General features: G+C 33.4%; 1 protein-coding gene across 2 annotated transcripts in view; it reads right to left on the bottom strand.

Moving 5' to 3' along the window:
- Window positions 1–19251, bottom strand: part of LOC142332734 (uncharacterized) — a 146018-nt gene that overhangs the window by 23794 nt on the left and 102973 nt on the right. For both annotated transcript variants that reach the window (XM_075379338.1, XM_075379339.1), the window contains exon 3: window positions 10296–10551. In XM_075379338.1, coding sequence (XP_075235453.1) covers window positions 10296–10446 — 151 coding nt within the window. In that variant the 5' untranslated portion in view covers window positions 10447–10551. The remainder of the gene's footprint in view (window positions 1–10295; window positions 10552–19251) is intronic.

Here is a 19251-nt window from a genome sequence, read left to right as displayed (position 1 = left end):
AACCTCTTTTTGTTTATTATGATTTACATTTTTTTAGTTTATAAAAAAAAAATCATATCCGAATAAAAAAATATTTATGTTGTGAAGATAAGTAAAATTCCTCATCTCCTTTGCGAAGCGGTAGCATCTTGGCCTTTCATTCGCGGTCCTGGGTTTGAATTCCGATCAGAGAAGGCGCTTTTTGTACGCTACAAAATTCCATTTCCATATTCCTATGTATAAGCCGCAAAAGGTTCTGCGGTGAATTAACGGATCGAGTAACGGTTAGAATATCCCGCAGATTTTAGTTTTCTAATGTCGACTAAAATGTTTACCTATATACATTATCGAACAGATAAAGTGTAAAATTGTTGAACGCGATTGCACAGTCAGATTTTTATTTTCAAGTTAAACGTGTAATAATCAGTGAATTACAGGCCGATCTGGGAATAAATCTGGGGCTAATCTATTACCGCTAATCTGGGAATAACAACGCTTCATTTTAAAAACAAAATTGAGATCGCTGTAGCTAAATTAGCGATTTAAAATTACTATATGTAACTGGAGCAGAACAAAAATAGCAGTGAAACGGGACAGAAAAGAATAAGTGTATTTCAGGTTAGCTTAAAATATATTTTTTACACGACATACCGATCTTAAAGAAAAGGATAAAAAAATATAATTTTGTTTTAAGATTTTCACGAAAGCCTTTTATTATAGAGTTAAAGAAAACATTTCTTCATATTTTATTGCAAAAGTAAAACAAAGTTTTTTATAATTCAAATGAAGTTTATTAAACCAAATATATGATGTTTTGATCGACCTCTTTTGTCGCGTTTCAGGTAAAGTTGATAATACCATCGCTATAGAATTTCTTTGTTTCGACAAAAATCAACAAGTGATTTTCACAGGCCTCTTTTGAAACCGACTTTATATTGTTAAGATAGTGTTCTGGCGGTGAAAAGTCAAGGTTATGTACCGGACGCATCAAAACTTTGGAATGATCACCAGAAATATGCGGCATACGGAAAAAGATACAATTCCGGTTGCTTTATCTTGATCGCTCGGTGTAATCTTTCCGGTTGTTGACAGGTACAAGTTAAAATCGATAAAGTGAAAATTTCTTTCGATCTCAACACACACACAGAACCAATTTTTTTTGGAGTAAATCCTGGTTTTATCACCGTTTGCGGAGCTTCACCTTGCTTTCACCGCGATATCTTCCAAAAATCATTGTAATACGCGATCCATTTTTCACGGGTTATAATAAACCGTCTCAAAAATGGTCGATTCTGTTCCGTTTTAGCAACGATTTGCAGATGGAAATTCCATCCCTTCAATTTTAAATAATGCGGCATCCAAACATCGAGTTTATTTTTGTACGGTTTAAAATTTTTTTGCGATCGATGTTTAGTTCGTTATTAAGTCACGATCGCTAACGTCTTGTGTTGGTTTTATTCAATTTTTTCACCTACATTTTTAGTTATCGGCCGATCAGAATGATTTGCATCACCGACATCAAAATTTCCAGGTTGAAAATGCTTAAAACAACTTTGCGTCACATGTACTCCGGTACTGCATCAGGCCCATCCACAAATTTTTTAGCGGCCTGAGTTATATTCTTTTTTTTTTTTGGTAACAAAATTGTACATTTTATACCAAATTTGCCCTTTATTTATATTCATTTTCAAAATTCAAAAAAACTTATAAATAAATAAACTACCGTAATCATATTCTTTTTAAAAATTTTCTCATGCAAGCGTTGACAGATTTGATTCGTGTTACCGGTTATGCGATCCTAAAGCAGGGTTCCCGCTGAATTTTAAGATTCGTTTTGCTTGACTTTTTCTGACCGGTTTAATAAAAGTTTTGCGACTCGCGTTACTACGCTACTGCCGTTTATTCTGAAAAATAAATACATATTTTATTTTTTTGCAGCCTTTACCATCACCATACCTGCCGAACTCGTGCCTTTTTTTATAATTTATTATTACATTCGTTTTTAAAGTTTATTCTTTAATGATTTTTTTTTACAATATCTATTTCAAATTACGCTATTTTTTGTGATAAATTGTTTCGGTAAATTACATCGCAAAGTACAAAAGAAAACAAAAATATTTAATAAGTTTCTTGTATAAAAATGAACTAAAAGTAACACGGATAAGAAATAAGAAAGTAACTAGCGATTTTTGAAAATAATCGGCTACCTAAGCTTGCTTAAAAAGTTTTCGCAAAATCTTGCAAAGTAAACAAAAAACGATATTTAATAATTTGATTTGCATAAAAATGCTAAGAAACACAGATTTCAATTTAATACAGAATAAATGTACGATCACAACTCGGAGAAATACGAAAATCACTGCGGCTAAAAGTAATGCAGACAAGGAAACTAGAACGGAACACCTTATTTTGTAAAGAAAACAAACATTATTAACATTTACTTGAAAAATATTTTATCGCTATTATCTAATATATACCGAAAAATTAATATGAGATGTCATTAGATACGTATTATGTACATATAAAACACAGGGCGACTTTTCTTCAATATCTTTAGATTCCTAACGGTTTGCTGTTTTCTAAAAGTTTAACTTTGGCGGCTATCTGTTCTTCTTCTGCCAAGATTGTAGCTCTCAACTTTTTCCTTTCTTCCTACAGTTTTTTAACTTCTGCTTGCATTTTCCTTTTCAGGGCTCTATTCTGTTCTGTTTGAGAATTTTCTGTTTTTTTTTTTTATAAAACACCTTCTAGAGCTTCTCACTCCAGCGAACATTTTTTCGGAAATGAAAATATTCTCCTTGCCCCCGGTATCTACGATCGCATAAAAACTTTTCGTCGATAAATTATCATCTTTTTAAGCAAATTCTCCACTAGAAGAGATTTGTTAACGAAAAAGCCACCTCTGAAAGTTTTTGCAATTTTCCCGACCGAGTTTATATTTCTTGACTTTTCCTGGCTGCGGGAACCGTGTAAAGCCAAGAGAATACGAAAAAAATTATTTTCCGACCTCAATACTGCCGGTTTAATTTACTGACAATTATAGTACATTCCGTACTGTAAGAAGGAGAAAAGTAGTTTATCATACGAAATATCATTCTTCCACCGTTTGGTATTTTGGATTCAGGGAGTCGTGAAGTACTGAGAAATTAAAAAAAGAAGAGAAGAGAATTTTTATTAACGAGAGATTTTTATTAATAACTTGGGTCGGCTGGACCGAACTTCTTCTTTTCGCTGTACTGAAATTCTTCAAATTTGGTACAGCGATTTCTCACGCGTGAGAGTACTATTGTATAAAAGCTTGGAATTAGGATCTCAAAGAGGTGGGAGATAGAGGGAGGGAAATGACAGATCATATCTGAATTCATTTATCACGAAACTTTAGCAACGCATTCGCTAATTTATTTTTTTCAAGATAAGCTGATTTCTCATATTTTACATTTGTAATGAATCGAATATAATACCGACGTTTCTTTAAAAACATTAAAGTTAAATTTTAATACGTCTGGAAAAATTAAATATGCAAATAATCGTATAATTAAATAACTTTACTTTAATTGTAATAACACCTTGTAAAATAAGTAATCGTATGTTACATGTTTTTAAACTTCTTTTCAAAATTTACTGTAACTTGTGCGACTAATTTTGATTATACAAGCGGTCTAAAAAAATTAAATGCGAAATAAATTTTATTACATTATTAGAAAAATATAAAAATTCACATCTCAGTAACTAGGCGCAGCGAGTGTGTAACAAAATACATCTCAAAGCTCATTAGAATGAAATCAGATGTGAAAATTTAATAATAACGATACAAAATTTTCCTCTTTTAAAAATTCAACGTAAATACATCGTACGATTACACTTTTATGTACGTACACGATAGAATAAATTATTAAAAATTTCTATAATATACACTTACAAATTATATTTTCATCTATAGAATACCGGTATATCAATTTTTCTTATATTTTAAATAAGATTTTCTTCTAAAGAAATGTGTGGACATAAAAATAAAATTATATCATTTTCAACAAGAGGAATTACGATTTAACAAACTTAACAACGTACATCATAACGCTTTATAAATACAAATATTTGCTGTTCCTATGTCTTTTTAATAATTATAAAACGATTATATAAAATGATGTTTCCTTATACCGATTACGTGGAACTTGTTCAGAACGATTATAAAAACAGTTTTAGTGATAAAGTTATTTTTTCTTTACAAATAATTCGTATCAATTTAATTAATTTTTAAGCTTATCAGTAAAAAATATATATTCATAAAAATTAGACTATTAAAATTTTCGCTTTGTTACATATATTTGTTTAGTACGGCTATTTGTATTCAAATGAAGTATATGAAACAAATTGTTTTAATTGCTATAGAAGGTAAATTATAGACACCTAAAATCAACATAAATTTTCATTTACTTTTAATGATTTCCCTCATAACCGGTATCTATAATTGATTTTTTAAAATTTAAACCGATGCTATCTTGTAGGTCATATCATCAACAAATTTTGTGGGAAGTAAACAGTTAAATCCAATATTTTTCTAGATATTTCCGAAAAAAATGCACGTTTTCACCTTCTTTTTTCCATAATTTATTTCTAACTGTTTTTGCTCACTTTTAATACGAGCAGACTTCTCCGATATTGTATGTAACAGTATTTTGCAACATTAAAAAAAATTACTACAATGCACGTCTTCATAACCACATTCAAGCGCTTTTCTACTTAATTCACTTGAATTAAGTTATTATCATCGCCGATCAGTATTATGATTGTCTCATAATGTTATACGATACAGTTTATACACGTAAAGGGATAATTAAATTTAAAACAAATAAAATAAATTGAATTTCACTCTCATGTTACTAGCATAATGTAATTGTTAGGGTTCAATACATGTATATTATTTTAAGACAGATCAGCTGCTGTTTAAAGATAATTAAATCAACTAATTGTTATTAAATGATTTTGTTCGGAAGTGCCAAATTATTATTGAAACTGTAACACTGTCTCTGTTCAAAAAGAGAATACAATAATTACGAATGTACAGAACAGGGGTGTCATAATATAAGCTATTATTATTAACGTTATTAATAATATACAGAGTTAAAATAAAAGAATGGTACGGTTTCAGTAATTCATAGGAAGATTGTAGGGAAATTTCTAGATGTTATATCGGTATCCCTGAAAGCCTCAGACCCAAAAGTTTGTTTATCAGCAGTTGTAACCGCAACGTCAGTTCTTGTATTGTTGTTGCGGTGAGTTTAGCGAGTTACTATGTTCTCGGATAAAGACAAAGCAAAGTGTGTTTTATTGATGGCCGAATTAAAATCCGTAATTTTAGTTCAACGTGCGTTTCGACGTGAATTCGGAAGAGATCCGCCGCACAAAAATAACATAACGCGTCGGTTCAAACGATTCGAAGAAACCGGATCGGTTAAGAAACAGAAATCAACCGGCAGACCAAGCGTACCGGACGAAACGGTTGAACTAATTAACGATCGGCGATTAGAAGTCTTGGGAAGTCCATCCCCCGTCGAAGCGTCGAATGAGGTATTCCAAAATCGACAGTTCACAAAGTTTTACATAAAAACTAAAATTACACGCTTATAAGATCCAGATAATGCAGGAATTGAAACCCGATGGTGGTGTAAAACGTTACGATTTCGCTGTTGAAATGTCGGACAGAATAAGTGAAAGCGAATCGTTTTTAGACGATATAATTTTTACAGACGAAGCTACATTCCACGCGAATGGATGCGTTAACAGACACGATTCACGAATACGGGGCTCTGAAAACCCACACGCAATTATCGAGAAACAACGCGATTCGCCTAAAGTTAATGTTTGGTGTGGTGCGATGAAAAATCGTGTAATAGGGCTTTTCTTCTTCGCTGAAAAAACAATTAATGGAGTCGCGTATGACATGTTAACCGGTTATTGCTTTCCTCAGCCGGATGAACTCGAAAAGATTCATCGACTTCATTTCCAACAAGACGGTGCTCCCCCGCGCTTCAACGCGTCGGTCACGGACGCTTTGAACGAAAAATTTGGAGATCGATGGATAGGCCGGCAAGGACCCGTACTTTGGCCTCCAAGGAGTCCAGACCTGACACCTTGCTATTTTTTCTTGCGGGGGTACATCAAAAACGTTGTTTATACGCAAAAAATTCGCGACCTAAACCGCTTAAAAACAGGATTAATGAAGCGATGACGACCGTTAACTAAGAAATGTTAACTGATGTTTGGAGAGAAGTCGAGTATCATTTGGACATTTGTCGAGCGACTAAGGGCGTACGTATTGAAATTTATTAATTATGTAAAAAAATGTTTGTGACGACAAATTTGAAAAATAAAAAACATAAACTGTAAGTAATTCTGTTTTAATTTAAACCGTGTTCAAAACCGCACCATTCTTTTATGATAACCCTGTATTAACAAATATTCAACCGTTATTCACTACATAAATGGTTTATTAAAAAAAAATTAAGTAATTTATAAAAGATAGCGGGTGAAATAACATAAAATCATATAATTAACGAAAATCAAGGTAAACATTCATAAGAAATATAAATTTAAATTCCTTTATGTAATAAATATTGGATGTTTTAGTATTGACCGATACTAAAATTAGATAATATAAATATTTAAATTTTCAATCAAAATACATTTAAATAATAAAGTTATCAACGTATGAAATGCACTAATAAAAAATAGTACCGACTGGTTGAAAACTATGATAAATTAATTCTTCTGTTAAAATTATAAAGTTCAGTTAAACAAGTCGCTCTTTAAATAAAGCCCTTTGGTAACGGCAAACAATACGACGACAGATTACAGACAAACAGACGACGATAAACAGATTAAAAAAGAATAATTCAAAGCCAAATACAAAAATAAAAAAAAGTAATGCAATAACAACGGCAGCAAGACGACTAATAAAACTCACGTCTTACTAAATAAAACAACTAAACAAGTTTAAACTAGTTTTGAATAGTACAGTTAGCGTTTTATAATTAATTGCATTTTTACAGGCTTTTCGATAATAAGTACGGTATTACTTTCGGTTGCACGGTGTCGATGGAGTGAGAGGGTGAAAATGAATTTTCTTTACATTTTGATATACGAGGAGTACCAAAATAACATTCACTTAAATTGCGGTTTCCTTATATATTTATTTATTTATAGGCCTGCTTATAAAATTTTACGGCTCAAAAATCTACTACGTAAATTTCATTGAAATTTAGATACGCTCTAGTAGTACATCTGAAGTTGTGCACATGAAAATTTGATAAAAATTGATCGAGTCGTTTTGGAGTTATGCTCAAATTAATGCTGAAAAAATTTGAGCAAGACAAGTTAGAAGTTTGGCTCGTTATGACGCTGCAAGGTGGAACATTGACGTTTCTTTATCTGTGCTATCTATTGTCAGCGATATTGTTTGCCGCATTCAGGTTATATTATACCTAATTTGAGCATCGCGATGACTATGCGTTTTTTTATCTTACGGTTATTTTGACTGTGTAACGGTGTATTTTTCATACGTGCTTACGCACGGAGTCACAGTGAGTTGAAACTTGATACTTGTGTGTACGGTCTGCTGATTAATCCAGTGTATTACACTCTGAATTATGCCATCGTAATTGTAAACTTATTATTGATTTTCTTGTTACAGTATATTAAAATTATTTTTTATTATTTAGCTTTATTTTATCGTATACGGGTATATTTTATTTCATCTTCAATCGCTTCTTCATCGCTTACTTATTTCTGAGTTCGTTTCCATTGTAAAATTTTACATCAGAATGCGTTAATACTTTTTTTTTAATAACTTCAGTAATGTATGGTAATCGGTTTATTCAATTTCGTTACAGCCATTAGAAAGCTTTCCTTTGTCGCATTTTCAGGATGATATTTCTGAAACATTCCAAACGTTAATCTAATTATTATATTATAAGGAATGCAATTTATTATATGGATTGTTCGAATTTGGCGCCAAATAAAAGAAACAAAAGCTAAAGTCGGCAGCATCGTGTGATGCACAGAAACAAGTATTAAGTAACCGGCTGTTTTATGCTGTAATAAGTGCGGGTGAAAAAGATGTGCATCCGACTTTAAAACAACTTATTACTACAAAATTTATTACTAAAGAAAATGTGAAACCATCAGACATTTTTGAAGGAATTAAAAGAGTATTTGGTGAGGAATGTCGATAAACTAAAGCATCTATAAAGGGAGTAAATATTTTAAAACGGTTGTGAACGTATAGAGAATGAAATGCACTTTCCATAAACATTGACAGCAGAAGGAATTACCGATAGAATTAACCCGTTTATTCAAAGCGATCCTCGAATTACGTCAGCTATTACTTCTACGCTCAGATCGATGTAGGTAATGAGGATAGTTATATCAGAAATAGTATGTGTATATTGAATTCCGCGAATACTAACGTACAAAAACACATGCGCGTGCCTATTATTCTCAACTGTTGACAGAATATGAAGAGATTATATAATGAGACTTAGGTACACTATTTTACACCAGAAAACAAAAACATCGATGCACCGGCGACATCCTTCATATCCGAAACTGAAAAAACTTAGCGGGAAAATTTATAATTCATTCTTTTGGGATATGCAGGGCGTACTGACAATGATTTTTTAACAGAGCAGAGCGCTATAAATTGTCTAGTATATGTGAAAAAGTGGAAAAAGTCAACATCCTGCCTGTTTTTTTAAAGGATAATCCCTCCTGTAGTCACTACAATCCACGAATTAAAATGGAATATTCTGTTCTCCTACATTTTGGACCTCAAACCCTCTCCGACTTCCAAGCGTTTGGATGCTTGAAAGAAGCTCTAGCAGGTAAAATCTTTTGTTCCGATGAAGAAGTCATCGAAGCTGTTTGAAATCGGGTCTGTCAGCAGCCACAGGAATTTTTTTCTGAAAAAATAAGGAAGCTACCGGAAAGACGGTACCTGTGCATCGAAAAGAAGGAAGACTGTGTTGAAAAATAACACTGCATAATTTACTTTTTTAATGTTTCTTTTAATTTAAATTTGAATGCTTCTCGCACTACCTACAATCCGGCTAGTCAAATCTAGATATAATTAGCACAAGCCTTCCGAAGCAGCAGGTTTATAGTTTTAAGCTCGGGAGAACCAGTAATATTGAAACAATAATAGCTTCCTACATACCGTCTTCAACCGTTATTCAGTTGCGGGTTCTAATTAATATTTCTATCACGCGCACAACGTTACCGAACCAGAATATAACACTCGATTAACTTTATTAAAAGTGCGAAACAAAAAGGAAGAAAATTAAACGGACTGAAAATATGAAAAAAACATTTCTCGGAAAAGCGGTGGGAAAAATCTCAGGAATAAAAACTTAAGGTGAAATAGTTAGACGACATTCTTGAGAAGTTTAAAATTAGATTTTTATATCGATCGCATCGGGAGAAGAATTATCAAACGGTAAAAGAAACGACAAAAAAAACAATAGAACGATTGCATTACGCGCGCCAAGGGCTATCTTATAACATAGTACTGATGTACGATGTGCAGAAAGGACTTTCTTCATTTTAGTAAAAAGCCGATAAGGGCTAGGTACGGAGGGAACGGTGTGGCGACCAAAACTGCCACGTGGAGGGTGTCTTCCCCTACAAGATCGGGATGACATGCGAACTGCATATTCTGTAAGTCCCAATGTGTGACGCCTATCTAGCCGGTACGGCTTCTTCCTTGGTAGCGTCCGTTTGACACTGCGGAAGCGTTTAAAGACGCGTTCGTACAAAATTCGTATTTTCACGAGTTGTTATCTGCAGATACTGGAAAATGTGTGTTTTCTGTCAGCGGTTCATGACATCTGTAACACCAGACGGGGGAGAACTCGACGATCGCACGGTTCCACCTTAACGGTTACGTGAACGCACACAATCGTATTATAATATAATAAAATATAATTTATTTATTATTAACAAATCTGTTAATAAAATATATGTTATACATGCGTACCCATATCGTAAAATTTATTACAAAAAATATGCTTATACAAATACGGAGTTTTATCCTTATAAATAAGATTAATAAAACAAAAATTTATAGTGTAATTAGTAATATTAGTTAATAAAAAATCTACGCATCGCATTTTGTATGTAATATTTTAATAAAAGCAATTAACTAACCTACCGCTTTTATTAGGAACGAACGCACTTGACATAAATCGTTAATAAAAAATATTGCAGGTGGTATTAAATTGTTTTTTTAATAAGCGTATGTTATTTTTCTTCAAAATAAATACCTGATTTTCTTCTATCTGAAGTCTTCTTATTTTTTTTATTCTTATTCAATTTTTTTTTAACGATTAATTTTCCTTGAGCTCTCATATTTGTATTGTTATTATTATTATTATTATTATTACTATTACTACTATCACTGTTATATTTAGTCATTGTCTTTCACAATAAGATAAAATTAAAAAACTATACGTTAAATTTTCTATGGAAATATGTTGCCGATTAATTCTTTTTCCTTCTTGTTTCCTCACTTTTACTGACCTAACAGAAGAAATTTAATAAAACAGAAACAAAAAAAAGATACAAAAATGCAATAAAAAATTAGAACACATGAAAAAACATTGAAAATATCTACATGTATGTATATAAGTACAAGACATCCAATCGGTAAAAAGGATTGGCTGTAATAAATTAAAAATAAATCGAATCGTCCTTTACGGCATAACGAATCGACTCGATTCAGGTGATTTTTATATACTGTCCAGAAAAGTTTTTTATTTATTTATAACACATATGATTTCATACTGTAATGAACATAGCAGGATCATTTAAGTAGAATGTATCGTCTCTTAAATACCTTTTTAAAAAAGTACACCGCATACTGTAAACCGTAATTTTATTTATACTATATGAAATCTGTGATAAACTAAGGGCGGAGCTTATATTGGCGATTGTTTTAGTCAAATCTACATCTCTTCTCTTTTAATTTTATACTGATTAAGTTTTAATCCCTAATTAATAATCGCTTTGTAGAGTAATATTAAAGAACAGAAACGGATGGAGTACAATCTATGTTATGGCCTTCATCCATACACCCACACACATTATATATATATATATATATTTTATAACAGACCAAGGTAACGGATTTCTTCCAATTTAGAAAGAAACAGAAAATAATAATGAAAAGAAGAATCCAGAAAGAACTAAAAGGGACTCTTTTCTTACATTAACAGGTCTGCTTAACAATCTATTTTTTTGCAATACAGAAAACGATACCTCCAAAAGCTGTTGTTCGACCAGAAGGGTTACCGGACCCTGGAATAAGAATTTATAGAAAAACGTAAGGGCGTAGACGATGAAAATTATTACGGTTCAACAATTAAAGGGATGAGAAGGGTACTGGCTCTGCAGGCCGTGTGATATAAATACTGACAGGGACCGTGGAAGAGAGTCGGTGGTTCTGCGAGGGCCGTGTTCGGCGCGGTCATGATAACAAGCGACATTATAGTAGTTTCGTCGACGCGGTTGCGACGACGGCAATATCAATAAGCGTGTGGGAACAACAAGAGTACGTAACAAGCACACCGTTGTAGACAGCGGGTGTATGCAGATCGTTAAATAGTATTACATTCATCCATTAAGTGGTAGACAGTACTAGCAAAAAGTGTATTGTACGAACTTCAGATCTTACTAGTGTTGTCTTGTTAATGAAATATCAGGTTCTAGCGGTCGTTATAACGTTTTTAGTAAACTAAACTGCGTTCTGGTTTTTATAATTTAACTGTCGTTAAACATTTTAATTACTATTTTTTATTTATATACGTATTGTCATGTCATTATCACCGCGATTATTACTTTTGTTATTTATTTTGTTTATCTGTCTCTAGGGCCGTGATGGGGAACCTATGACACGCGTCTACAGAAACAAAAAATTTTTGCATAATTCGAATATTTGTCTCTCGCAACGGCCAGAATTGGGCGTCGCTCGAGTAATACGTGTTGCGTAGCAAAGAACACGGTGAAAACGTTCAAGATACGTCGTTCCAATATCGAAATTAATATAAAAAGGTTAAGAATCGCACTACTCGTGGCATTTTATTTTTACTCCGGCGACAAAATGCTCGATTCCGGAAACGGCCGTTATTGTCAACATGTGCCTCGAGTAAGCTTCGCGTGCATTCGGCAAACGGACGCACTTGATCGCCATGTTCGTCGGAGATAGGAGTGGAAGGGTTAGAAGAAAATTATATAAAGCGCAACAGCGTTCGACGAGACATTTGCGTGTCGGATAATCGATTACAGAATCGTATATTTGTCGGTTATACATACTGCTTTGAACTGTTTTATACCAGGAATCGGTGCAACAACACCGCAAAAGGTTAACAGGTAACGAAACCTATCGACCTTTTATAAAAACCGCCATGATTTATTTATTTATTCCCTTTCAAGACATACGGGATTATCGACAGAAACAACAGATCGTTATGCATACTACGTAATGAAACGGTAATCGGCAGAACGTGGAACATAAAGAAATTTTGAAACCAATCATTGTCAGCTCTTGAAAATAAGTATCGATGAAAGGAAGGAATACATTTCTAGGCAGCTACACCTCTATAAAAGTCAATAAAATTCCACCGTTAAATTTGTAAGATGCTCTACAAATTTAACGCGAGAAAGTTACTGTATCGCGCACTCCATAGCTTAGCATGGAAAAGCCCTCAGCGACGCAGAATTTATTAAAGAAACATTTCCAAGATGTGCTACGGCTCTATTTCACGATAAGAAAAATACAGATGATATTATTAAAAGAATTTCCGAATTACCGCTCAGTAGAAATACTATCAAAGACAAAATAATAAATCTTAATAAAAACGTACATCGATTAAAAAAAAAAGACTTAAATAGTTGTAAATATTTTTCGATTTCTCTTGATGAAACTACCGATGTCACATCAAAAAATGCTCGGTTGACCCGTTATCGCTAGATATTCTGATGGTCTAACAAGAGATTACTAATAAATCAATATATTTAAATTAAAAAAAAAAAAAGAAGAAAATGAAGTCAGATTCGAACCGATGTACTTTCCCCTTGAAAGATCCAAATATTTCATTAATTAAAATATAATTTTGGCTATAACTCTGGAACCGATGAAAATAAGTATCGCTTATGATATATCGTAGAAAAGCTCTCGATGAGGGCTTATTACTGCGGTTAAGAGAAAGTTCAAAATTCAAAATTTCAACATTCTACGTCTAATCGTTTTTGAGTTATACGTACAGAAGTCACGCCGAACTATCAAAATGGATCCGGGGATGATCACAATGGATATTTCCGTTAAAATCTAAAACCAAAATTTTTCGCGATTACAATTTACTTCGTTGTGCGAAAGTACAAGGAAGTAAAACAATTTTGTTGTATATAAACGAAAATCGATGATTTCATGTGAAACGCCTATGAAATTTAAGAAAACATAAACAGAACACAATATTACTTTAAAAAAATATATTTTAATATAAAATTAATTTAAAATATTTATAATTATAAATTAATCCGAGTATTTCAAAGCGACTATCAACAGTTAATCAGTTTGAAACTGATTGAAACCGGGCGGTTTACTCTAGCTAATACAATAACCCCCCTTTTACCACTTCACTGTGCGGAAGAGATCCAGCGAATATCCATTAATGCTGTTTAGAATATCTTCAGTATTAGGGCTAAGCCGGACAAATAATGGAGAACGACTGCAAATCTACAACGAGATCAACGTGTCGCATCGATTTTATAAATATATACGTTTAAGGAACCCGAAATATTTGTCGGTAAATTTGTTAGTAGTTTATATAAAATTTATTTAAAAGGCTGAAATTATGAAAAAAATATCTAATTTTTCATTCCTTTTTACGGTAGTAAATAATTTGAGGTTAATAAATTACGAATAAAACAACGCAATCGATATTTCTGTTTTGAATATGTCTTTTAATTACATATAAAATCGACGACTTATATTTTAATATATACCCGTTACTTAAATTCGTCATTTTTTCCTATTTGTATGAGTTTTTAATGAAATTAGTAGAACGAACTTATTTTATCTTCTAGGCGTATCTCGTTAATCCTACAAAGCTACTGGAATTATCTAAACGGCCTAACTAGCAAGTTTAATGACCGTTTACAATTATTTAATTCATTTTATTACTTTTTTTGTCCTTGACGGTCCGCGATGATAACAATTTTACAAAATATAAACATCCGCAACGACAAACCGAATCGAATTTTATAATAAAACGTTTTCGGTTATTGTTGAAGATAGCGCCACTGTCAAATTAGTAAAATAAATAATATAACTTCGGTTTTAAATAAAAAGAAAAGTCTGTTTTTTCAAAACGTTTTTAGTTCGCTGTCGCTTGCTTTAACACGATGCAAAGTTTTCAGTATGAATATTTAGCGATACATTATATATTTTTAATTTATAACTTAAATGTTACAAACACGGCGGGGATGAAGCAGCACCGTAAATTAAACCACCAGTAAATAAATATTAACCGACGTTAACGGTTAAGAGTATTTTGATTACGAGATTTTTAACTGAAGTAATCTAATCTGCTAATTTCCTTCTCTCTCAAAGTTAAATTTTCCTGTCGAATTTTTTAATTTTTGACGTATTTATCAAAATTGTTCTTCTATTTGTACATCGCTGAACGATACTGGAAATACTGAACCGAGCTAAAAAACCAATTGCTCGATTACAACCGAGTGTGATATTTTAATATAACCTCGCTTAACTAAAAATTAAAAGTATATTTTCTGGTGCAGATGATTTGAAATCGTATAATAAATGTAAAATTTGATGTGAATACCACATGATTTCCTTGTACGCCTATTAAATCTTAAAATTAAAAGTACATAAAAGTTTATTTCATTTTTTTTTTGTTCAGTCATTTGACTGGTTTGATGCAGCTCTCAAGATTCCCTATCTAATGCTAGTCGTTTCATTTCGGTATACCCCCTGCAACCTACATCCCTAACAATTTGTTTTACATATTCGAAACGTTGCCTGCCTACACAATTTTTCCCTTCTACCAGTCCATCCAACATTAAAGCGACTATTCCAGGATGCCTTAATATCTAGCCTATAAGTCTGTCTCTTCTATTAGTTATATTTTTCCAAACGCTTCTTTCTTCATCTATTTGCCGCAACACCTCTTCACTTGTCATTTTATATCATCTTATATCGCTCCTGCTTCGTCCGTCTTTAGTAATTCTACTTCCAAATAACAAAATTCTTCTACCTCCATAATCTTTTCTCCTCCATTTTCAGATTCAGCGGTCCTCTACATTAATTCTTCTACTGCATTTCATTACTTTCGTTTTGTTCTTGTTTATTTTCTTGCGTAGGACTTTATCCGTGCCGTTCATTGATTCTTCTAAATCCTTTTTACTCTCGGCTAGAATTACTATATCATCTGCAAATCGTAGCATCTTTATCTTTTCACCTTGTACTGTTACTCCGGATCTCAATTGTTCTTTAACATCGTTAACTGCTAGTTCTACATAAAGATTAAAAAGTAACGGGGATTGGGAACATCCTTGTCGGAGTCCCTTTCTTATTACGGCTTCTTTCTTATGTTCTTCGATTATTACTGTTGCCGTTTGGTTCCTGTAAATTTTAGCAATCGTCTTCTATCTCTGTGTATATTTCTCTGTATATACATATACATTTACTTATTAATATATACCAGATTACAGAGAAACAGCACAATAATATTAACAGTAATCTGCAGAGATGCCAAGGCATCTGCGGGCAGACCGGCGTGTAACTGTACCGGTAAATGTATAGTCTTGAACACTCAGATCGATCCCTCCTGAGACGTGCGGTTAATTGAAACCCAACGACGAAAGAACACCGGTATCCATAGTCTAGCATTAAAATCCTTATAAGAGCAACTAACTGCCTTTACAAGGACTCAAACCTTAGAACTCTCGACTTCGAAAACGAATAGATTTTGCGATGACGAGTTTAAACGCTACACTTACCCGGCGGGTTTTTTATATATATATAATATATCCCTATTTAAGTGAATTATAAATATAAGGAAATATACATTTAAGTGAACGATATTTTTCTACTTCTGATACCTGAAAACGTAGAGAAAATTCATTTTCGAGAACCCGTTTCAGAAAATACTCAATGCTATAAGGACACCATTTTTTCCGTTTATCTTCCGGATCCGCCGTAAGATATTACTTCAGAGGATGAATGAGAATGATATGTATGAATGTAAACGAAGTCTAGTCTTGTACAATCTCAGGTCGACCGTTCCAGAGATGTGTGGTTAATCGAAACCCGACCGTCAAAGAACACCGGTATCGACCGTCTAGTATTTAAATCCGTATAAAAGTAACTTCGTTCACTAGGATTTGAACCTTAGAATTCTCGACTTCGATTGATTTGCGGTGATGAGTTTACCGCTAGACAAACCCGGTGGGTTGCGATAACGACAACTGGCCGCCGGAAGTTATCATGTAGCAGCCGGTAAGTAATATTTTCCGTGATCTTTAAATTGAAATAACGCAGTAGTTCGTAAATTAACAACGAATAAAGAATTTCGTTGGTAAAAAAGTCAGGGAAAAAGTGATGGCGCCGGTATTCGATAAAAATAACAAATATTTTATTTAATTACACCAAACCGAAATAAGATTAAAAATTTAATAAACGAAACAAACAATAAATTAAGAATTTTATTACAACTTCATTTACTAATTAAGAATCATAATAAAAATTAAAGCAAAAATACTAAACGAATCAATATAAACGGTGAAAATAATTAAAAAAACTGTTGTCGGGAATTCAACCGTAAAATATGATAAAAATCAATTAAAGTAACAGTTTTATTTTGATGTCAAAATAATATGCAGGACGTTAATAATTAAAATTCTCCCGTCTACGTTAAGATTATATTAATAACAAAAAAAAGAAAAGTTAATTAAAAGATAAGTTACACTCACACCTTGATGAAATTATTACTATTAAGAACTGATGAAAAATCCGTCCTTTTCATCGTATTAAACTTACAAAGACGGTGTGCAAGCTACATATAAAATAAATTAACTTAAGTACCTGTTCTTATTAAAAGAATTTTTAAGCTTAATTATACTTTTCATTTTATATAGCTACCCCTTAAGGGGTTTTTAATGAAACTCATTTTTGATTATTCTTATAAAACCCCTTTAGGAAAAAACTATTTAAAGACTAGTGAAACGGGAGAATTAATAACGAGTAACTTTAAGAAGAGCTTTCTCATTTATGTAAATAGTGCGGGAATCGTTCAATATAATTAAAGAGAATAAATAAAAAAAAACTAAAAAAATGAAACCGACATCAAAGTGCAGTAAATAGTAAAAAAATAATTTCGTCAAAATACTTTGTTTTTTACATCTCCGGGACCACCGTTAGGTATTGCTTCAGAGGATGGGATGAATGACTAGTAGCGTGTGTGAAAATACCACGCCTGACCGGCATTCGAACCCGGAACCTCCGAACGAAAGGCCGAGACGCTACCACTCGCGCCACGGAGGTCGGCTAGTCCAAGTACTTAATTGTTTAGACGCCTTTTTGAATCGGCGCCGACTTCAACAAAATTAATTTCTAGATGTAATATAAATTTGTTCTATATTACTATACGCTACATAAACTACGTAGGTGTTTCTTCTTAATCGCCCTTTCTCGTAAAGAACGCACAATACAAAATTACCTAAACAAAAGTTACTCGTCACGGTAATCGACCTGTACCGTTGTTTCAAGGTTAACTCGATTTTTCAAACGGAATGAAATTTCTTCCGCCTAGACTTACCGATTACTTCGTTGAACTCAGTCGCGGCCGGAGATTTCCTAGCCCGACTACCTGACACGATCTAAGAGCTCGGTGTCTTCCTCCTACTATACTTTTGGCAAGCCCACCCGCAGCGAGCCACGGGCAGCCGGAGACCTATATTCTCCTGTCATTCACCGCTTCCGGATCGGATACGTGAAGTTCGTAAACTAACACGCAGCCACGAATTACGGCACTCGTTCTTAAAAGACCGCAAGCAGGACTAAGAGGGTGATTCCGTCGCTTGTGACAGGGGCTTACGACCGCAAGTGGTTGTCGCTCTTTCGCCGCGATGAAGCGAGTGCGCGAAAAAATCCCGCTCCTATTCGCCCTGGTTCTCCGTAGAGAGATGATTTGTCTTCTATAAATTGACGCTAAGTGTTGCAGCAGCACCTTATCGGCGAGAATCCGATAACGGTAAAAGATACAAACTCGACCCCCGGTTCAAAATAGTACCGACAAAGACTCGTGCGACACAATACTCTGTTCGCATCAAGACCGGCGTGTAAACTCACGAGAAGCGGCGACATACGATTACACTCTCCCCTGGGAACATTATTCCGGTAGGCGTCAGTACGCGTGCCGCGAGTCGCGTAAAGTACGATCGGCAGAAAGTTCAAAATATGTCGTTTAATCGTAATATATCGACTTCTGACGGCTTAGTTAACGGCGCTATGGGAATCGTAAAGAAATTCAAAAGGACTGCCCTATGAAGGGACCGACCGGAAAGAGACGAGTTACAAAAAGCCGCGTTAATAAAATCCGATGAAAATGAAAGATGAAGGTGGTCGTGTACCTTACAACGTTTCAAGCTACTAAAGGACATGGAGATGTAGAAAGTATTTTAAGATAGGATGTAACAGCGCACAACTTGCAAGGTACAACATTAAATAGAGCTACAGGAAAAAGAATTTGCAAGAGGACAAGTTACTCTAAGTCGAGTCAGAAGCTTAGACGGTATACCTTTGAGCGATTTAGATTAAAGTACAGAATAGCTTATTTATTTTTAATTATATGAAAAAATAAATACTACCGGTAGAAAACTAAGACAATTTCGCGTAAAAAGTTCCGAACGATTTTTTCTACGAGCAAAATTAATAAACGATTAATTTATCCGTTTAGTCTTACCGTATACTGTAAATGCAATTTTCAAACGTCGATAAATAACAAATAAGATATCCTTTACGGAACGAGTAGGTAGTTAGCTCAACAACAGAATACTATATTAACTTTTTCATTTTTTGCGATTTGTCTATTGTTATAGGCGCTTTATCAACAATTTGCAAATTTTCACAGTAGATCCGGATTAACGGGCGATCAGAAGTTAAACAAAATTCGAAAATTTGACCAATTTGTAGCCTTGGGT

Source organism: Lycorma delicatula, chromosome 12 (genome assembly GCF_047948215.1).
Source record: "Lycorma delicatula isolate Av1 chromosome 12, ASM4794821v1, whole genome shotgun sequence".
NCBI classification, from domain to species: domain Eukaryota; kingdom Metazoa; phylum Arthropoda; class Insecta; order Hemiptera; family Fulgoridae; genus Lycorma; species Lycorma delicatula.
This window is presented reverse-complemented; position numbering and strand designations above follow the sequence as displayed.